Source organism: Stylophora pistillata, chromosome 1 (assembly GCF_964205215.1).
Source record: "Stylophora pistillata chromosome 1, jaStyPist1.2, whole genome shotgun sequence".
Classification (NCBI taxonomy): Eukaryota; Metazoa; Cnidaria; class Anthozoa; order Scleractinia; family Pocilloporidae; genus Stylophora; species Stylophora pistillata.
In genome coordinates, this window is record NC_142519.1 from 32,741,178 (window position 1) to 32,755,714 (window position 14,537).

At 36.9% G+C, this 14,537-nt stretch overlaps 2 protein-coding genes across 7 annotated transcripts in view; one reads left to right on the plus strand and one right to left on the minus strand.

The window, feature by feature from the left end:
* Positions 1–176: 176 nt before the first annotated feature.
* LOC111324424 (transmembrane protein 127) lies at positions 177–7,772 on the minus strand. Of its 2 annotated transcripts, XM_022927975.2 has the most exons (4): positions 7,408–7,772; positions 5,680–5,847; positions 2,640–2,972; positions 177–1,089 (listed from the first exon to the last, which is right to left on the minus strand). In XM_022927975.2, exons 1-3 carry the CDS (start codon positions 7,661–7,663, stop codon positions 2,674–2,676), a joined length of 723 nt encoding a protein of 240 aa, XP_022783710.1. In that variant the 5' UTR covers positions 7,664–7,772; the 3' UTR covers positions 177–1,089; positions 2,640–2,673. The 2 variants fall into 2 exon arrangements, with proteins under 2 accessions (XP_022783710.1, XP_022783709.1); XM_022927974.2 differs by having other exon boundaries at positions 177–2,972.
* A 531-nt stretch (positions 7,773–8,303) lies between these two features.
* Positions 8,304–14,537, plus strand: part of LOC111324397 (solute carrier organic anion transporter family member 4A1) — a 24,426-nt gene continuing 18,192 nt past the window's right edge. For 3 of the 5 annotated variants that reach the window (XM_088752228.1, XM_088752246.1, XM_088752263.1), the window contains exon 1: positions 8,364–8,931. The gene's annotated coding sequence lies outside the window, so the exon portion shown is untranslated. The other 2 variants (XM_088752235.1, XM_088752240.1) reach the window with 2 other exon arrangements.

Below are 14,537 nucleotides of genomic sequence, written 5' to 3' on the forward strand. Positions count from 1 at the left end.
GACCCAGAAACCATGGTAAGCTCCAGCTTGGCTTGGTGGGGGCCACTTGGTTACAAATTAAACCATAAGCACCTATCTATCTCAGCCCTTTGACAAGTTTGAACAAAGTTTTTAACTTACTCTAAATTCAGGGACTAATGAAAGTAATATCACCCAGGAAATTACAATAAACTTAATTTGAATGAAAAAGGTGCCAGTTTATTTTTATTGAGCTATGTACAGAAATATGTATGTCATAAGCACTGCAATAGCATGCTAGTACTACAAATTACAATTTATTACAGAAGACATTGTCATCAAAGTGTCTTGTTTTCAGAAAGGAATTTTTTTCCTTATCATGGACTGCATCTCCATTTTTTCATTCCTGTAACTTTAAAAAAAATTACAGATTTTTCCTATACTTGATCTGCAAACTTCAGAAAATACTAAGATAGGAGTCTTCTTTTCATACAAAAATAATTTTGTAGCATGCAAACAAACATCACTTTCTTGAACACCAAGAACTTGTCATGAACTGAAAATACTGTACAAGCTAGCTGCATGTTTACTTCGCATAAGCCAAAAGCTTTCTAACAGCAATACAAAAAGGTCAGAAATAATACTCTCCATAAACAAAATGACTTTAGCTCTTGAAAATGTAAAGGAAGGTTGAAGCTAATAGGAGTTACACTTATTGGGAGCTGAGAACAAATGACCAGAAATAAGGAAAAATACTGTGTTTTCTGAGTGTGTTTGTTTCTACCTTACAGATCCTGGTCAACCACAAAATTGTTGGAAGATGTGTAAGAAGGTTTTAACTGGCAAAGCCTTGTGAAGATACAATGCACCAGAGTTGAACAAACCTAAAACCAGAAAAACCTGAACTGGAATGAAATGTAATGCCAGAAAAAGAGACAACAATTCAACAAGGGAAGCCAAAAAGCTCACATAACTAGAGGATCACTGAAAGACAGAATAGTGGGTCACCCATCATGACATAAATACTTTCATAATTAGGTGATAAAACCAAGATACCTAACACATCCTCAAATTTTTGCCCCCTCTAGCCAGCAGTCTACTCATGTTAAGCCACATGCAAGGTACAGGTACCTATGATCCAGAAAATGACAAAGAAGTTTGGTTTAGACACCATGCAAATTCAAAAATCAGCAATGTGTGACCAACCATTCTCTAAATGCTTAATAAGAATGTTTTCAAGATTAACATTCGGATGCCCACTGCAATGCAAAAGCTAGTTCATAAGCACTTGTTAAATTTATGAGAAATAAAAATTAACTTAACCACCTAAACGATCTTGTGATCCTGGGTCTAATTCATTTGCAAACTATGAATACACAAACTGTCTCAAAAATTCACTAAATACTACATCTGTACACCTTGTCTTTCTTGAATAATAAATGGCTTCACATTTTCTACAAATATTTGTCACATTTGTGTCCTTTTCAGTGTATTTAATTATCCTGTCCATTAGAATCCCAGCTTCAATACAAGGAATCACAAGAAATTGGAGCTGTTATACGACTGTTCATTTTAGTGAGTTCCACCTTTTTTGCTCACCAAAAATATATAAAAATTGCAAGTTTGCCATTTCATAGTAAGCTGCTAATCACTTAATGAGTTTTCTGCAGAAATGTTTTTGAATTTTTTTATATGATACCAATCGTTTCCCACTGGATTTTCCAACCCACCAGTTTTATCACATTTAACCATAACCCTAATTGTAGCACACACTGGGAAGGCTGTATTTGATACCGTTGATTATAAAACTGCTTTGATTTGTGTAATATGATCAGCTGGATTTTCTATGGTCTGGTAACAAGTTTCTTAAACTATGCCTTGTAAAGCTAGTCAATTCAAATTTCAACTTTGCTCAAAATGTTATAAACTAAGGAAGTGGAATCAAAAAATGTGTCAGAGCAGACTTTTATCAGCTTTAGGTCACAAACAGAAATCAAATGGTTTACTTTCCAAATACCTCTGTCAAAGTTCTTAATCATCCATTCATTCAGTGACAGGAAAATTTAAAGACTGGATGACCTTCACTTTAAAAACCAACACTTATTTTCTTTCAAGATTTGCAACCATTTACCTCCTGCTGATGCATCAATCAATTTAAAGCTTCAGCATTCCCCCCTCCCCATTCCAACCAGAGCAAGCCTCCCTGCATTTGAACTTTTGAAGATCGGTTTGTTCAAATTACCACCCCCTAGACTGAAATAGTGTTCAAATGCCCCACCCAAGTGCCTGATTTGAGGATCAATTTTTTTTAGTAAAAGGCAAGATCAGCCACCACGTCTTTCTTGGAGACTTTTTTTTCTAAGCCATCTGTTCACAAAAGTGAACTCTTTACCTTTAATCCATTTTAAAAGATAAAACAAATGTTCTACTGGAAAGACTTGACAGTTCCAGTATCAAATTGCTTCCCTTCCCAGGGGGGCTTTGAAGCTTCAAATTGATAGGTATATAAGGTACAGTTCAAGACACTAGATGACCAAGGAAACAACGCATGCTGTTTGAATGAAAAAATTGAACTTAGTGATTAAAATTTGTGAAAAATTGAAAACTAACACCAATGTCCTGTTAGAATTTCAGACTTCACTTCCTTATCTACATGTAACTGTTATTATTATTCTACCTACATAATTGTATGACTCAGTTGGCTAATTGTGATGATCAGGGTGAGTATGCGGGAGGTGGAACATCTGAGATACTGTCTGCAGGTAACATGGAATACATCAGGTCAAGAGATAGCTCTTCCTCTGATCGAGTTCTTTCTCTCATGCGATGTAGAAAACAATGCATAACTAAACTCAAAGCAGTTGCCAGTACTGATGATCCTCCTGCAGCTACCACAAGACAAAAACTGATGTCAAATTTAACTTTGGCAGGATCATTTGGGTCCTCTTCACCAACTTCTTCTAGTATCCGTGTCACCCAGTAAACAATAATGCTTGTAGCAACACACATCACAACTGCAGAGAAATTGAATACCAACTGAAAATTACTGTTTACCCATGAGTTTTATTATAAATTAGATTTACATTAAAAAAATTTGATTGGTTGAGAGCATTTGATCAACATACAATAGCATGTAAAATTGGCATGATAAATGCACTATCTGCAGCAGATATTGCATTTATTATATTAAGTTCAAAGTCTAGTTTCCAAGCCCCTTGTCAGTGTAGTGTTCTCATACTTTTGCAAATTTAGAGAAAAGTTTCTTCTTTTGCAGATTGTTTAAAGTGCCCCTGAGATCAAAATTTTCGTACATCATTTTTTTCCATTTTCGTGTTCAGTGTGTCTCCTTCACCAACTCTGCCAAATTTCAGTTTAGACCGAGCACCAGAAATATCATTTTTTGGGCTGTTAAATTCACGATTTTGCATCCACCATTATTTGATCATGTTCCGGAAGTTGATCGCAGGACTCAGAGGAAGTGAAGTCAAAGGCTCAACGTGAAAATCTCACATGGCAAAATGTCAAGCAAACATAACAGAGCGCTTTACTCTATTCTTACAAAAACTAAACAAAAATGACTGGGCATCGATGTGTAATTCAAAGCTGAAGTAATTGTGCAGACCATGCTGCAGGTATTTCTCTGCATTGGAGCCTTGCAAATAGATAAGAGCGGGAAAAATGGATATGATTTGTGCAACCTCGTCAAGTAAACTTCAATCCTACAGAAATATTTGTGATCTACTCCGAACACTTCTCGGAGGACTGTTTCGAGAGATCTGTGTACTTTGAAGGATCTAGGTGAAGAATTCTGTCGGGTTCAGTGCCTACCGTTCAAGAAGAGAAGGGACAAGAAAAACCGTCTTCAGTGCGATCTCGACACCGGAAAGCGAAGTCTACGAACCTCCACCGATTTTGTCACCTTTACATATGAGCTGATCAATATCCACCTTTAACAACTCTCTGGCAGAATACCTTACACAAAGGAAAGTACTCGGTGAACATTGTAAATAAGAATGATAAAATAACTGAATTGAGGATTCAGATTTCTGACCTCAAAGAGCTCACTTTTATACAAAAGAGATGAAAAATATAATTGCGTGCTCTGATTCTAAAAAAAGCCCGCTTTAATGTCAGCGAAAGCAGAACAAACAGCTTAAGACACAGAGCATAAAAACACTTTAAAATGTAGGCTTGCAGCCAAAAAACTGAGAAAATGAAAATTTCTTTAAAAACCTGTCAAACTATCAACCAATTCTGACAGCCAAGTCAGCATGCTATCAAAGGGTCTCAAATTCATCCCAACACCCGTGACAAACGAATTTAAAATCAGGCCAACTTTTGCGAGATTTATTCGCAAGATGAATGCACCTCCATTACTCCTTTCACAGACAACAAAAAACCACTTCTGTTTCATATATCAAACTGAATGCCACCGGTTCAGTCTTCTATCGCCCTTCAGAGCTACTTGGAAAATTGTCATAACGCCACTTGCAGACTGCAAAAAATACTTTGTAACGCAATGAGGTCACGGCTCTAAAAGAGTAGAAACAAACTCTGCTTTAAACCTCACCCAAGCAACACAACAATAGTCATCATGAATAAGACAGAAAAAACAAGAGGCCAAAGTGCAACTCAACAACAGAGTTCACTTCAAACCTCTCAAAGCACCAATAGTGAAAAATACGTAGGAAAGAGTTAATGAGATCATTGACCAAATGCATTGGGGAAAACACATTGATGGCTTAGAAATGGCTTTCACAAACTCCCAATATCCGCCTTCCGATACACAATTAGCCATTGCCAAAAACTATTTTTTACTAATCACCCAATCATTTCTTGCAAAAAAGGAAAATCCCTTACGACAAGCAAAAATACAGTTCAAAGGCAATAAAGCGAGGCGACCACAGAAGCAACATGTGGAGTCCATGCCGTTCTGTGTTTATCTTTATTCACATGGCAAAAATTCATTGTTTGTCGGTGCAAAACTATCCACAGAAGCTTCAGATGATTTCTGGGACAATTCATCATCTGAAAAAGTCGACATTTCCCAACTGACAACGAAACAGTTCTCAAAAAAGTAATATGTGTGATTCTCTGTGCAGCGAACAAAGATAGTTGTGACAAAGCAAAGCATAAGTTTGTTGAGCCTTTGACGTCATGATGACGTTTTTGCGGGCTCGGCTGGAACATGTTTTCAGCAATGGCGGACGATTTTTGGACGACTTTGAAGCGGTAAAAATTGGTCATCGAAGGTTTGTTTTGAGTTTTTAATGGTAAAAAGGGTCTTAACTTGACTCAATTCGACATTGTGTAAACAATTTAGGCAAAAATAAAATGGTCAATTTTCATCTCAGGGGCACTAAAGAATGTGTAATAAAACAATTCCTGAATTTGGTTTTTGCATGATATCATGAATTGTCAATTTTTACTTCATCTTCACTATTGTAATTAATAGTCATGACTGTGATTAACGGCATTGTCAATACTTTAAAAATATTTTCAAATAAACAAGGATACACAAAGAACAACAGAAACCATACACCAAAGTTTTAATGTCTTCAAGACATCAAGTATTTCCTTACCTTGACATCAAGAAGAAAATTATGATAAGAATACTGTGCATTAGTTTGTTTGGAAGTCTATCATCAGATAAATAACACCACACATTTCAACTGAACAGTAACACTTTCTTAATTAGCAACACAAGGCAGTGATTCCTACCTGTAACTACGTTTCCAATAGAATAATCCTTGACTACTCTAAGACATCTGTTTAATGTGCCACACAAATCCAGCAAACAGGCAAACATGCTAAACACAATTCCCACACAACTCAGGGCAACAACCAGTCGTAAGAGAAGTACAATGGTGCTTGTATAACAGTATGAAGCTGTGAAAAACAATAAAAGATTCTAAATATAACAGAGGACTGAAACTGCACCAAACACACTACATCCCCTTTGGAAAACTGCTGAGAAACCAAGAATTCAATCCTCTCCATTTATATGTACAAACATTACAGGGGTGATAGCACATGTTAAAATTTTACAAGCATCATTGTAAAATCAGAAACTAGGAACATCTTTTACCCAAAATTAAAAGAAACTGATAACTGATACCAAAACAAAAATTCCCATCAAACCAGAGGTAAAGATCTAAAACAAGTAAGTAAAAGTGAAAAATTCTAGCACTGTTTTCTTAAAGGATAAGAATGCAAAATTTACTGCAAATGAGGTAGCTTGAAACAGTTAAGAACTTTCAGAGTCCCTTTTCAGTAAGTAAGCTAACCACAAACATTCATTTTAAAATAATTGGTTACTTTTCTTCAAGTTGAAAGACTAAATTTAGATCACAAAATTCCTTTTAAATCATGCTTTATATGTGTGTATACTTGCAATCACATGCTCTGATTATGACAATTGTATTCTCACCTTCTGCAACTCAAGTATAAATGATTTAAATAACCATTTTCATAAAAGAAGAGCCTTAGGACAAGAATGCTCTTTTTGTGGTGATATTTGTTGGAGTCCAATGCTCTTAACAATATACAACATGGGGCACAAGACACAAGTATAAATGACTGCCACAGCATCAGTACAGAGGCAACAGATTTACCTCAACTGGCTGTTGTGCAGCAACTTGCAGTACCACTATATGCTTGATGTTAGATTTGCAAAGCACAGCAGACACAAGTTTAATTGAGTGCCAACATGGACTATATCTAGCTCAAATATTTCCACATCTTGAATTCTCAATGTCTTTTTTCCATTGTACTTAGCATACCAGCTTTGGCATATGCAATTTAACCTGCACTTGGCAGCTCACAAAGAGAAAGTTTGAGTCTTGACACGTTTATTCAAGATCAGCCGTAATTAGTTGTATATCAGATACTTTAAAACGTACCGCTCAAATAATGTTCTTACTGTTCGACCAAAAATCTTCCATTAACTAATTAAATATCTGAACATATCTTATCAAAATATTTGAGATAACATGCCAAAATAACTGGAATTAGCTTCGTTGATTTATATCTAAATAAGACTGTGATCAAACAAATATTCAAAATTTTGAATTTAACAGAGTAATAATCAAAGAATTGATTTTTAGCATTAATATTTCTTCTGGTGGATGACAAAAGGACGGGTCGCTAGGAAAAAAATTTCAGTCGTCCCCGCAGCGATTGAAGTGGTCATCGAATCATTGTTAATCAATTCAGCAGCTTAACTTGCATTATATATTTCAGCGGTTGAAGAAAAATGAGTGGAGACAGTTGTGATAACTGATCGGATATAAAATAGGTTTTTGAAAATAATACTAGAGATCAAGGATGTAAGAATAAGCAAATGAGGAAGTAGCAATTTTGATCGACTTCGTTCAAGCTTATGACCTCTTGGAAAGGGTTTCCAAAATAACTTTGTCAAGTTTTCCTGAGGCTTCACTTCAAACTTACTCAATTCTTCGGGGTGTTTATATGCAATGACTTTGTACAAGCCAATGTACTTTCCTGCGCACTTTCCACTGACGATGTGAAGCCATTTCGGTTCTGCCTCAGCGATTGCAAGAAGCACAGCCGATGCGAGAGCAAAAAATGCGGAAAAGATGTTGCGTTCGTATTCTGGTTTTGGGCGACGTGAACTCCGACGATTCCTGGATCGTCGCCTTGAATGACTACTGTGGTTTGGGAAATATAAAGGTCTCGGTAGCATTCCAAAACAGCCACGATCTCCCAGGTTTCTCTCCCTCGGCCCTCAAGACAATTTCAAAACAGTAAAACAATATGGCAGCCTAAACGAATATGAAATATGTTGTGATCGGGTTACCATTTGATCACGTGACAAATTATGCTGCACAGTCTTCTTCTGAGGGTCCTTCTGAGGGTCCTTCTGAGGTGGGTTTGGGGGTGGAGTCGAAGTGATGGCGGCCGGCGCGGCGGGGTGAATTCAAATTTGTAAACATTCTGAATAACACTTGTTTTTGATCATAGCTCTTAATCTGTACTATGTTCAACTGAGTATATTTTAGTAAAAAAAAATTATATGAGAAGTACTGTATTTCCTTCAACTTACTTTATCCTCGCACACTGAAAAACAGGAAGCATAAAAAGAATAACCGGCCCATGGTTCCCGCGGCTGGGAAGAGGGCAAAGCTTTTTTTTAATTTTCATAACTGTTTTATGTCTGTTTTGTAATGCTTGATTTGTTACTAGCATTTCTAGACGGAAATTTTGAGATCCGTGCAGAAGAACCGCTCTGTCAAAGGAGTACCTGGGAGGCCTGGGAGTACTTGGGTAAATTACTATGTTTGCATCACTACCGCTTTATGTTTACTTGAACTGCGGGCTCAATTTCAAAAGGATTGAAAAACTCGTGACAGCGTCACAGAGGGAGCAAGAGCGGTGAGGTTTGTTATTTTCTTTTGTTTCTTAGGCCGAAGCAGTTTCGAACGTCTTCTGTTCTATTTAAAATCTAAAATCCTTGCAGCTTTGTGATCCATGTTGGTTGAGTTTAAGATGGATGCTCTCTCTTTGTGAAGGGAATGTGTCTGAAACAACGAATAATGATTTTAGACCCTGTTCATCTTGGATCAAATTGAGCGAGTTTTTAGTTAGTTCTGCGTACATACCCAAGGGTTTAAAGCATTTCCAGTTATTATTATTTTAGCCTTGGCTTTTTTTTTCTTTGTATAGAAAATCAGGCGAAATTTAGTGGAATTTGGCTGGCAATAGGTGGGAAGCCGATGCTATTACCTCAGAACTCCCTCTTCCGGGGATATTTCAACTAGTTTTGAACGTTATTAGTTATCTTAATTGATAACTGATGCACAGAAAGCGTCCCCGGCGCTTTCTGTGCTCATTATGTTTTATATCTCAGGGATTTTAATGCATTTTTTCGTGCCTCCCTACCAGAGAGAGGTTCAGAAGATGCCTTGGCATTAGTATTAAAGGGACGAATCAAGGAGGAAGGAATTACCCTGGGTGAGTAAACATTCTCAGTTTTTATTTTGAATCGTTCTCTAGATAGTTACGCGAGACCTTGGGATGGGAACACAATAATCGGAGTCCGCTTAAGATTTACTGGATCACAATTATCAAAGTCCTGTTGAAATTAATTGAATCAGTTTTCTTTACGTATTTTACTCAAATACGTTCTGCTCTGTAAGATGTAATCTCGACTGACCACCGAGGTAGCGGATTTCGCTTATAAACGGGTTGATGAGTCAATTATTGTGTCGGAATGAACCCTTCAAATATCACCCTCCTGACCTAATTGTTTGCAAAATTTTACCTCGATCAGATAATTATTATTTCGTGGTACACGTTCGTTTCGAGCATCTTGTGTTTTGAAAGATGGTTACGTTGATTATGGTAGAGTTCTGGAATGTATCAACTTTTTGTGCATTGTACTTGTTAAACGAGAAATTCTTGACCCTCTGAGATTGTGGAATTATAATTTTCATTTTTGTTACAAATAATTACATGTATTTGTGATTGTTGTATCAGGTCTTGGAAGGCTGCATGTGAAATGTTGATTTAAGATTCAATACACCCTAGCTGATCTGTTAAGTGGAACCTTGTGTTGCAGCTACCTCAGTAATACAGTCACTTGTTATTACCACCACTTTTTATTGCCTGGCAAAACAGACATATGATTTCTTGTGAAATACCCTTGTTCATGCATTCACCCATTAATGAAGCCAATGGCCACATTTTAAAATCCCAAACACTAGAATCCATTTATAATTTCACTCAGTTAATACAGTTACTGGTGCTAAGTTTATAAAGCCAAAGCACCTGTGACATGCCAATTTAACTGACTCTGTCATTTACTGGGCAAAAATCCATTTATCAACAAGAATGCAGTACTCCTCCCTGTTTTCAGTAAAAACATGATTAAGGAATAAATCTTGATGCTAACATTTGCTTAAGCAACTTGCAAAGAGATTAAGAAATTCGACCCAGCCCTGGGTATATCACTGCTTTTAGGGTTTATGGCTAATCTAGGGTTGAAAAATACGAGGAAAAATGTAGAATTGATAGTAAAGATAAGAAGAATTTCTACTTAGCTGGTGTTTGTCTTATATTAAAAGGATCCCATCAGCATTGTTTGGTGTGGAACATACTAAGTTAAACTGAGTTGCATCTTTAATCTTGTGCAAGCTATTATCACATGCATTCTCTTATCTTGTTTGCAAAGTAGCTCTTGGATGATCTGACTATGCCTTGTAAATTTATGAAGTGCTAATCCTTTTGAAATTATTTTAAACCAACTCGCAAATTGGTAATACTGGAACCATTTTTGAAATTTTTTCATGTCATTACTATCTTAGCTTATCACAACACAGTTGACTCTTGAAATGATTATCTATTTATTTCATAACCCATAACTCCTAAGAGCCACTAGAATCTAATTTCTCCATATTACGTCACTCCTGAATCACACATCAAGGTCATGAGAATAAAGGAAATGATCACCAACTAAGAAGCTCTTGAATGTTAAACAAGTCTCCTTTTCAGCACCTTAGGAAATGTATAGAGAACAGTATGGAGAATATGTATACTGATATTAGGATTTAAAGGGTTAATGAGCACACCTCTTTAAAAACAGGCTTTTGAAGTTGGTTCCTGGATTATGGATTTCTCTATGTTTTTTCACGGCAGAAATAGGTTACCCTAAGGGTTCTGCTTTTGTAATCATAGTTATTAAGCCAGTGGTTTGAAACCAGGAGAAACAGTTGATCATGTCATCTGATCTTCCAGGTGAGGTTACCCTGGAAAGTACTGTTGTCTGTTTTAGTGACTGTTGTTTCGAGAACCTGAGGGGAAGTCATGATCTGTGTGAAGGTACTTGACTCTGGTTATGGATGAGGCTCAGGTTATGGGAATGTCCATCATTGCTAACATGAACAATCCTTTTTAGGTCTTCTCTCTCCCAGACAATGAGACTACACCATCAGTCCACAGTTTTTCACAAAAACGGTTTTAAAAAGTGTGGGAAGTGAAGTCGTTATTGTCTTTATTAGCAGGGAATTGAAACGTGTTGCTTGAATGGATCACTTAATTCAGTAATTTAAGAGTGTCATATTTCCTTTAAAACACCTTTGTCTCTACAGCAAGTTGGTATATGTGAATCAAGGGTTCCACTTTGAAGAGTTTTATTGCACTCGCCTACAACTCATGTAATTATCATACCTCTCAAATGTTCGAACCGGGAAAAGCGGATGTAACGGGTGAAGGCGAGTTTTACAACCAAACCTCCCCAATAGTTCACGTGATAGACGATCAAAGTTGCATCTTTCCGCTCAAATTATTTTAGGTAGGAACTTTGTTTAGAGGAAGGAAAGAAATTTCAAAGAAAGGGTGAGGAAAACTTTTTTTTGCTGTCACTTTTTTCTATATAGAGGGTTTATCGTTGATTTCTCTATTTCATGGCTCGTGTCCAAACATCTTAAACGTAAGAACCTTTTCATTAAGCATATTACTGTTTTGTTTCCATTTAAATGAGTTTTTACCATTTTGCACCTTATGAGAAAGATGTAATGTGTCCAACAAGATTTTTGATGGAAAGATTTGAGTAAGGTTTAAGTAGATATTACTTTCGATGAAAAGCGTATGGTGTGTATCTCGGTTCAAGGACGTATTTGAAACAGATTTGTCTTGTTGTAAAGGGAAGACAAGGTCACAAGTTTATTATTTTCAGCGAGAAATTTTAAGATGGGTTCTTGTCCTTTGTTAGCTTTAGCTTGCAATTGCTAAGAAACTTGACTCCCCCGGTGGAAAGCCAAAAATGGCAAACCGCAACAAAATAGAAAGAACGTTTCGAGATCTTGCCCCTCGATAGAGAAAAAAAAAGTTTTTTGAGTACGTACAGTTTGATAATTTTTACAGTGTTGCGTTTGGTTTTCAGGTTTTGATCAACGTGTATTTCATCTTTCCTTGAATTCTGGTTTTTTTTTTTTACCCTCGTGACAGATTGCGTCCTCAGTAATTTATGTTTAATTTAACTTTCGTAATACAAAGACATTCAACTCAAACTACTGCGGAGGAAAATGTGTGTGAAATATACGATTTGTCCGTCACGTGATGCACGATATGTGATAGCGAAAGTTTGGTTACGGCTATTTATGTGAGGAGTTGGACAGCAGCTTAAGTTGAAACAGTTGGACATGATATATGGGCGTATCTTTACAGTGGAAGAGAGTTTAACAATGAAATTGAGAATGTTGAGGCAACTTAATTTTAATAATTCAATTGATAGAGGATTTTCTCTTTAGCTTGCGTCCTCATTTAAAGAAAGCGGTCAGTCAGGTGTTTTTCGTTGGTCGACAAAGGCCGTCGAACGAATAAAAAGTATCAGTCTTCAGTAATAAAGCTCAGACTAGAAATTGATGACACTTCGTTTAAAGTTCTTTCAAGTTAGGTATTCTCAAACTTACGCCGTACTTGAAAATGTTTACTTTAGATTTTGCTCCGGCTTCGAGAACAGTGGCTAACCGTGTTGTGAAGGCTCAAGTCGGACGTTCAAAGTGTGAAAAAGAAGATCACTTACTTTTGCAGAAAGAGTTTATTTACAAAGGAATTGATACTGCAGTTCGTTGAATTGCTTTCGTATTCGATCACCTTCGACCCCTTTTACGAACACTGAAAGTCATGTAGGTTCGCAACCGCAATAGACTTCTTCGATATAAAGGTTTTTTATTAATATGTCAGTTCTAAACTGTGGTTGGCTCGCGGCATTTTGCTTCCAGCAAAATGTTTCTTTTGAATAATAGATGACTTGTACCTGTTGAGAGTCGTTGAAAGACTTATTTGGAATTGGTGTCGACGGTGGAGAAAGAGTTTTCTTGCTTCCGGAAATATGAAGTGAACAATTTAAAAAGTGAAAAGTGTACAAAGCTAGGGAGTAGGGTTCATTGATCTTCGTGGTGGTCTTTCGTGACTAACAGCATCGTAGCGCCTTTGAAGCGTTGTCTTGGTCAGACGAAATCTTCGTGGAAATTACGGCGAAAGTAACTTAAAGCAGGTATCGAAATCAATTTTCCCTGAAATTCTTGGCCTTCCCATTTCTCCTGCCCAGCCTTTAGCTGCTTGCATCAAATACCATTTTGTAATGTGATGGTTTAAGCTGACGGAAGTGTAGGAAATTTTGAGGAAATTTCGACTGATGAAGTGAAAGTAATTTCGTTGATTGCTACTTATGGGCGAGATTCTTCAAGGTCTAGGTGTGAAAAAATTCCTCGTCACAACAGTTTCTCTTATTTGAACTTTTCTTGATGCAATATGTTATCTCGTTGCTCTCTGCTCGTGTACGCTGTTGTGTTCGTTGTTGTCACATATCATCAGCGTATATTTGCCGCACCTTCACTTTGAAGGGAGTTAGGTTTACCGATTGCTTGGCAGATAATCCGGCTGATGGTTGTCATAGAAACATATGCATGGACTTGCGTTTCAAGGAATGATCGTTCGTCTCAAGAATTGAATTTGTAGACCTTTATGCCCTGCTGTTTTGGAGTGCAGTTGTCGATTTTCAGTTGGTGATTGGTTTGACTCAGTCACTTAGTGGATCAAGAGCAATTTCTTGCAATGAATCTCGAAATCATCCTGTTTTTTTTTTTTTTTTAATCGCTTTTTAATTTCAACTAAACTTGTTCTTCTACACATGAAACCGTGTGTGCTGTCGAGGTTAGAAATAGTGATGATTCTTCGATCAAGTCATTTTTTGTGTTTTGCTTTTTTTCTGATTTTTCTCTTAAACGACCACCTCCTTTGGTGGTTGCATCTCTTTTAATGGAGATGTTTTTCCTGTACCAAGGGTGATCGCTTAAGCGAGAGTTGACTGTACATAGGATATCATGTTGTTGAATTATTAACTTTTAATACGAATGAATTTAGATGAATAGTATAGACTATGACCGAGAGATTAGAAGAAAAATCTTATTTGCCCCCCTTCTCCCCTGTCTCAACCTGGACCCCGAGGTGAAATGGGAAGGGATACAGAGATCATCCCCCTCCCCCCTGCCACCGTACCTTCGTGAAGGAATGAGTTGAGCACTTTTATAAAGTAAAAAGGGAAGTTTTGAGAGCGGTATAGCCGTCAGCCTCTGGGGAGCTCTGAGGGCATCTCCTCCTGAAAATTCTTTAACGTGCCATTCCCTGAGTTTTGAGATCATAGTAAATAGGAAATTGACAAAAATTTCGAAATGCGACTTCAATAAAGGTTTTCTCTTACTTCGTACCGATAAAACTTTTTCCCACAGCGCAGGTTGGCATGGAGTAATCAGCACTTGCAAAGCAACCAGTCGCATATATTCATGGGTATTTAAAATGAGAGCTTGTGTGAATTTGAAGAAACTGGGCTGTTTTTCGTTTATCAAATTAGTTCATTGTAAATGATGTGTTGATATTGTTGTTTTGTCGGGCTTTGGGCTTCAGCTTTGAACTGAATTTCGCTTTTGATATTTATTCCGCATTACATTTGGAAATCAAACCTCGCTTTTTTCTGATATTGGATTTAAATCACCAGTAAACACCACTTAAACTAAAAATATAACAATACCGGGTTGGATTTTCAGAGGAACGCTTGT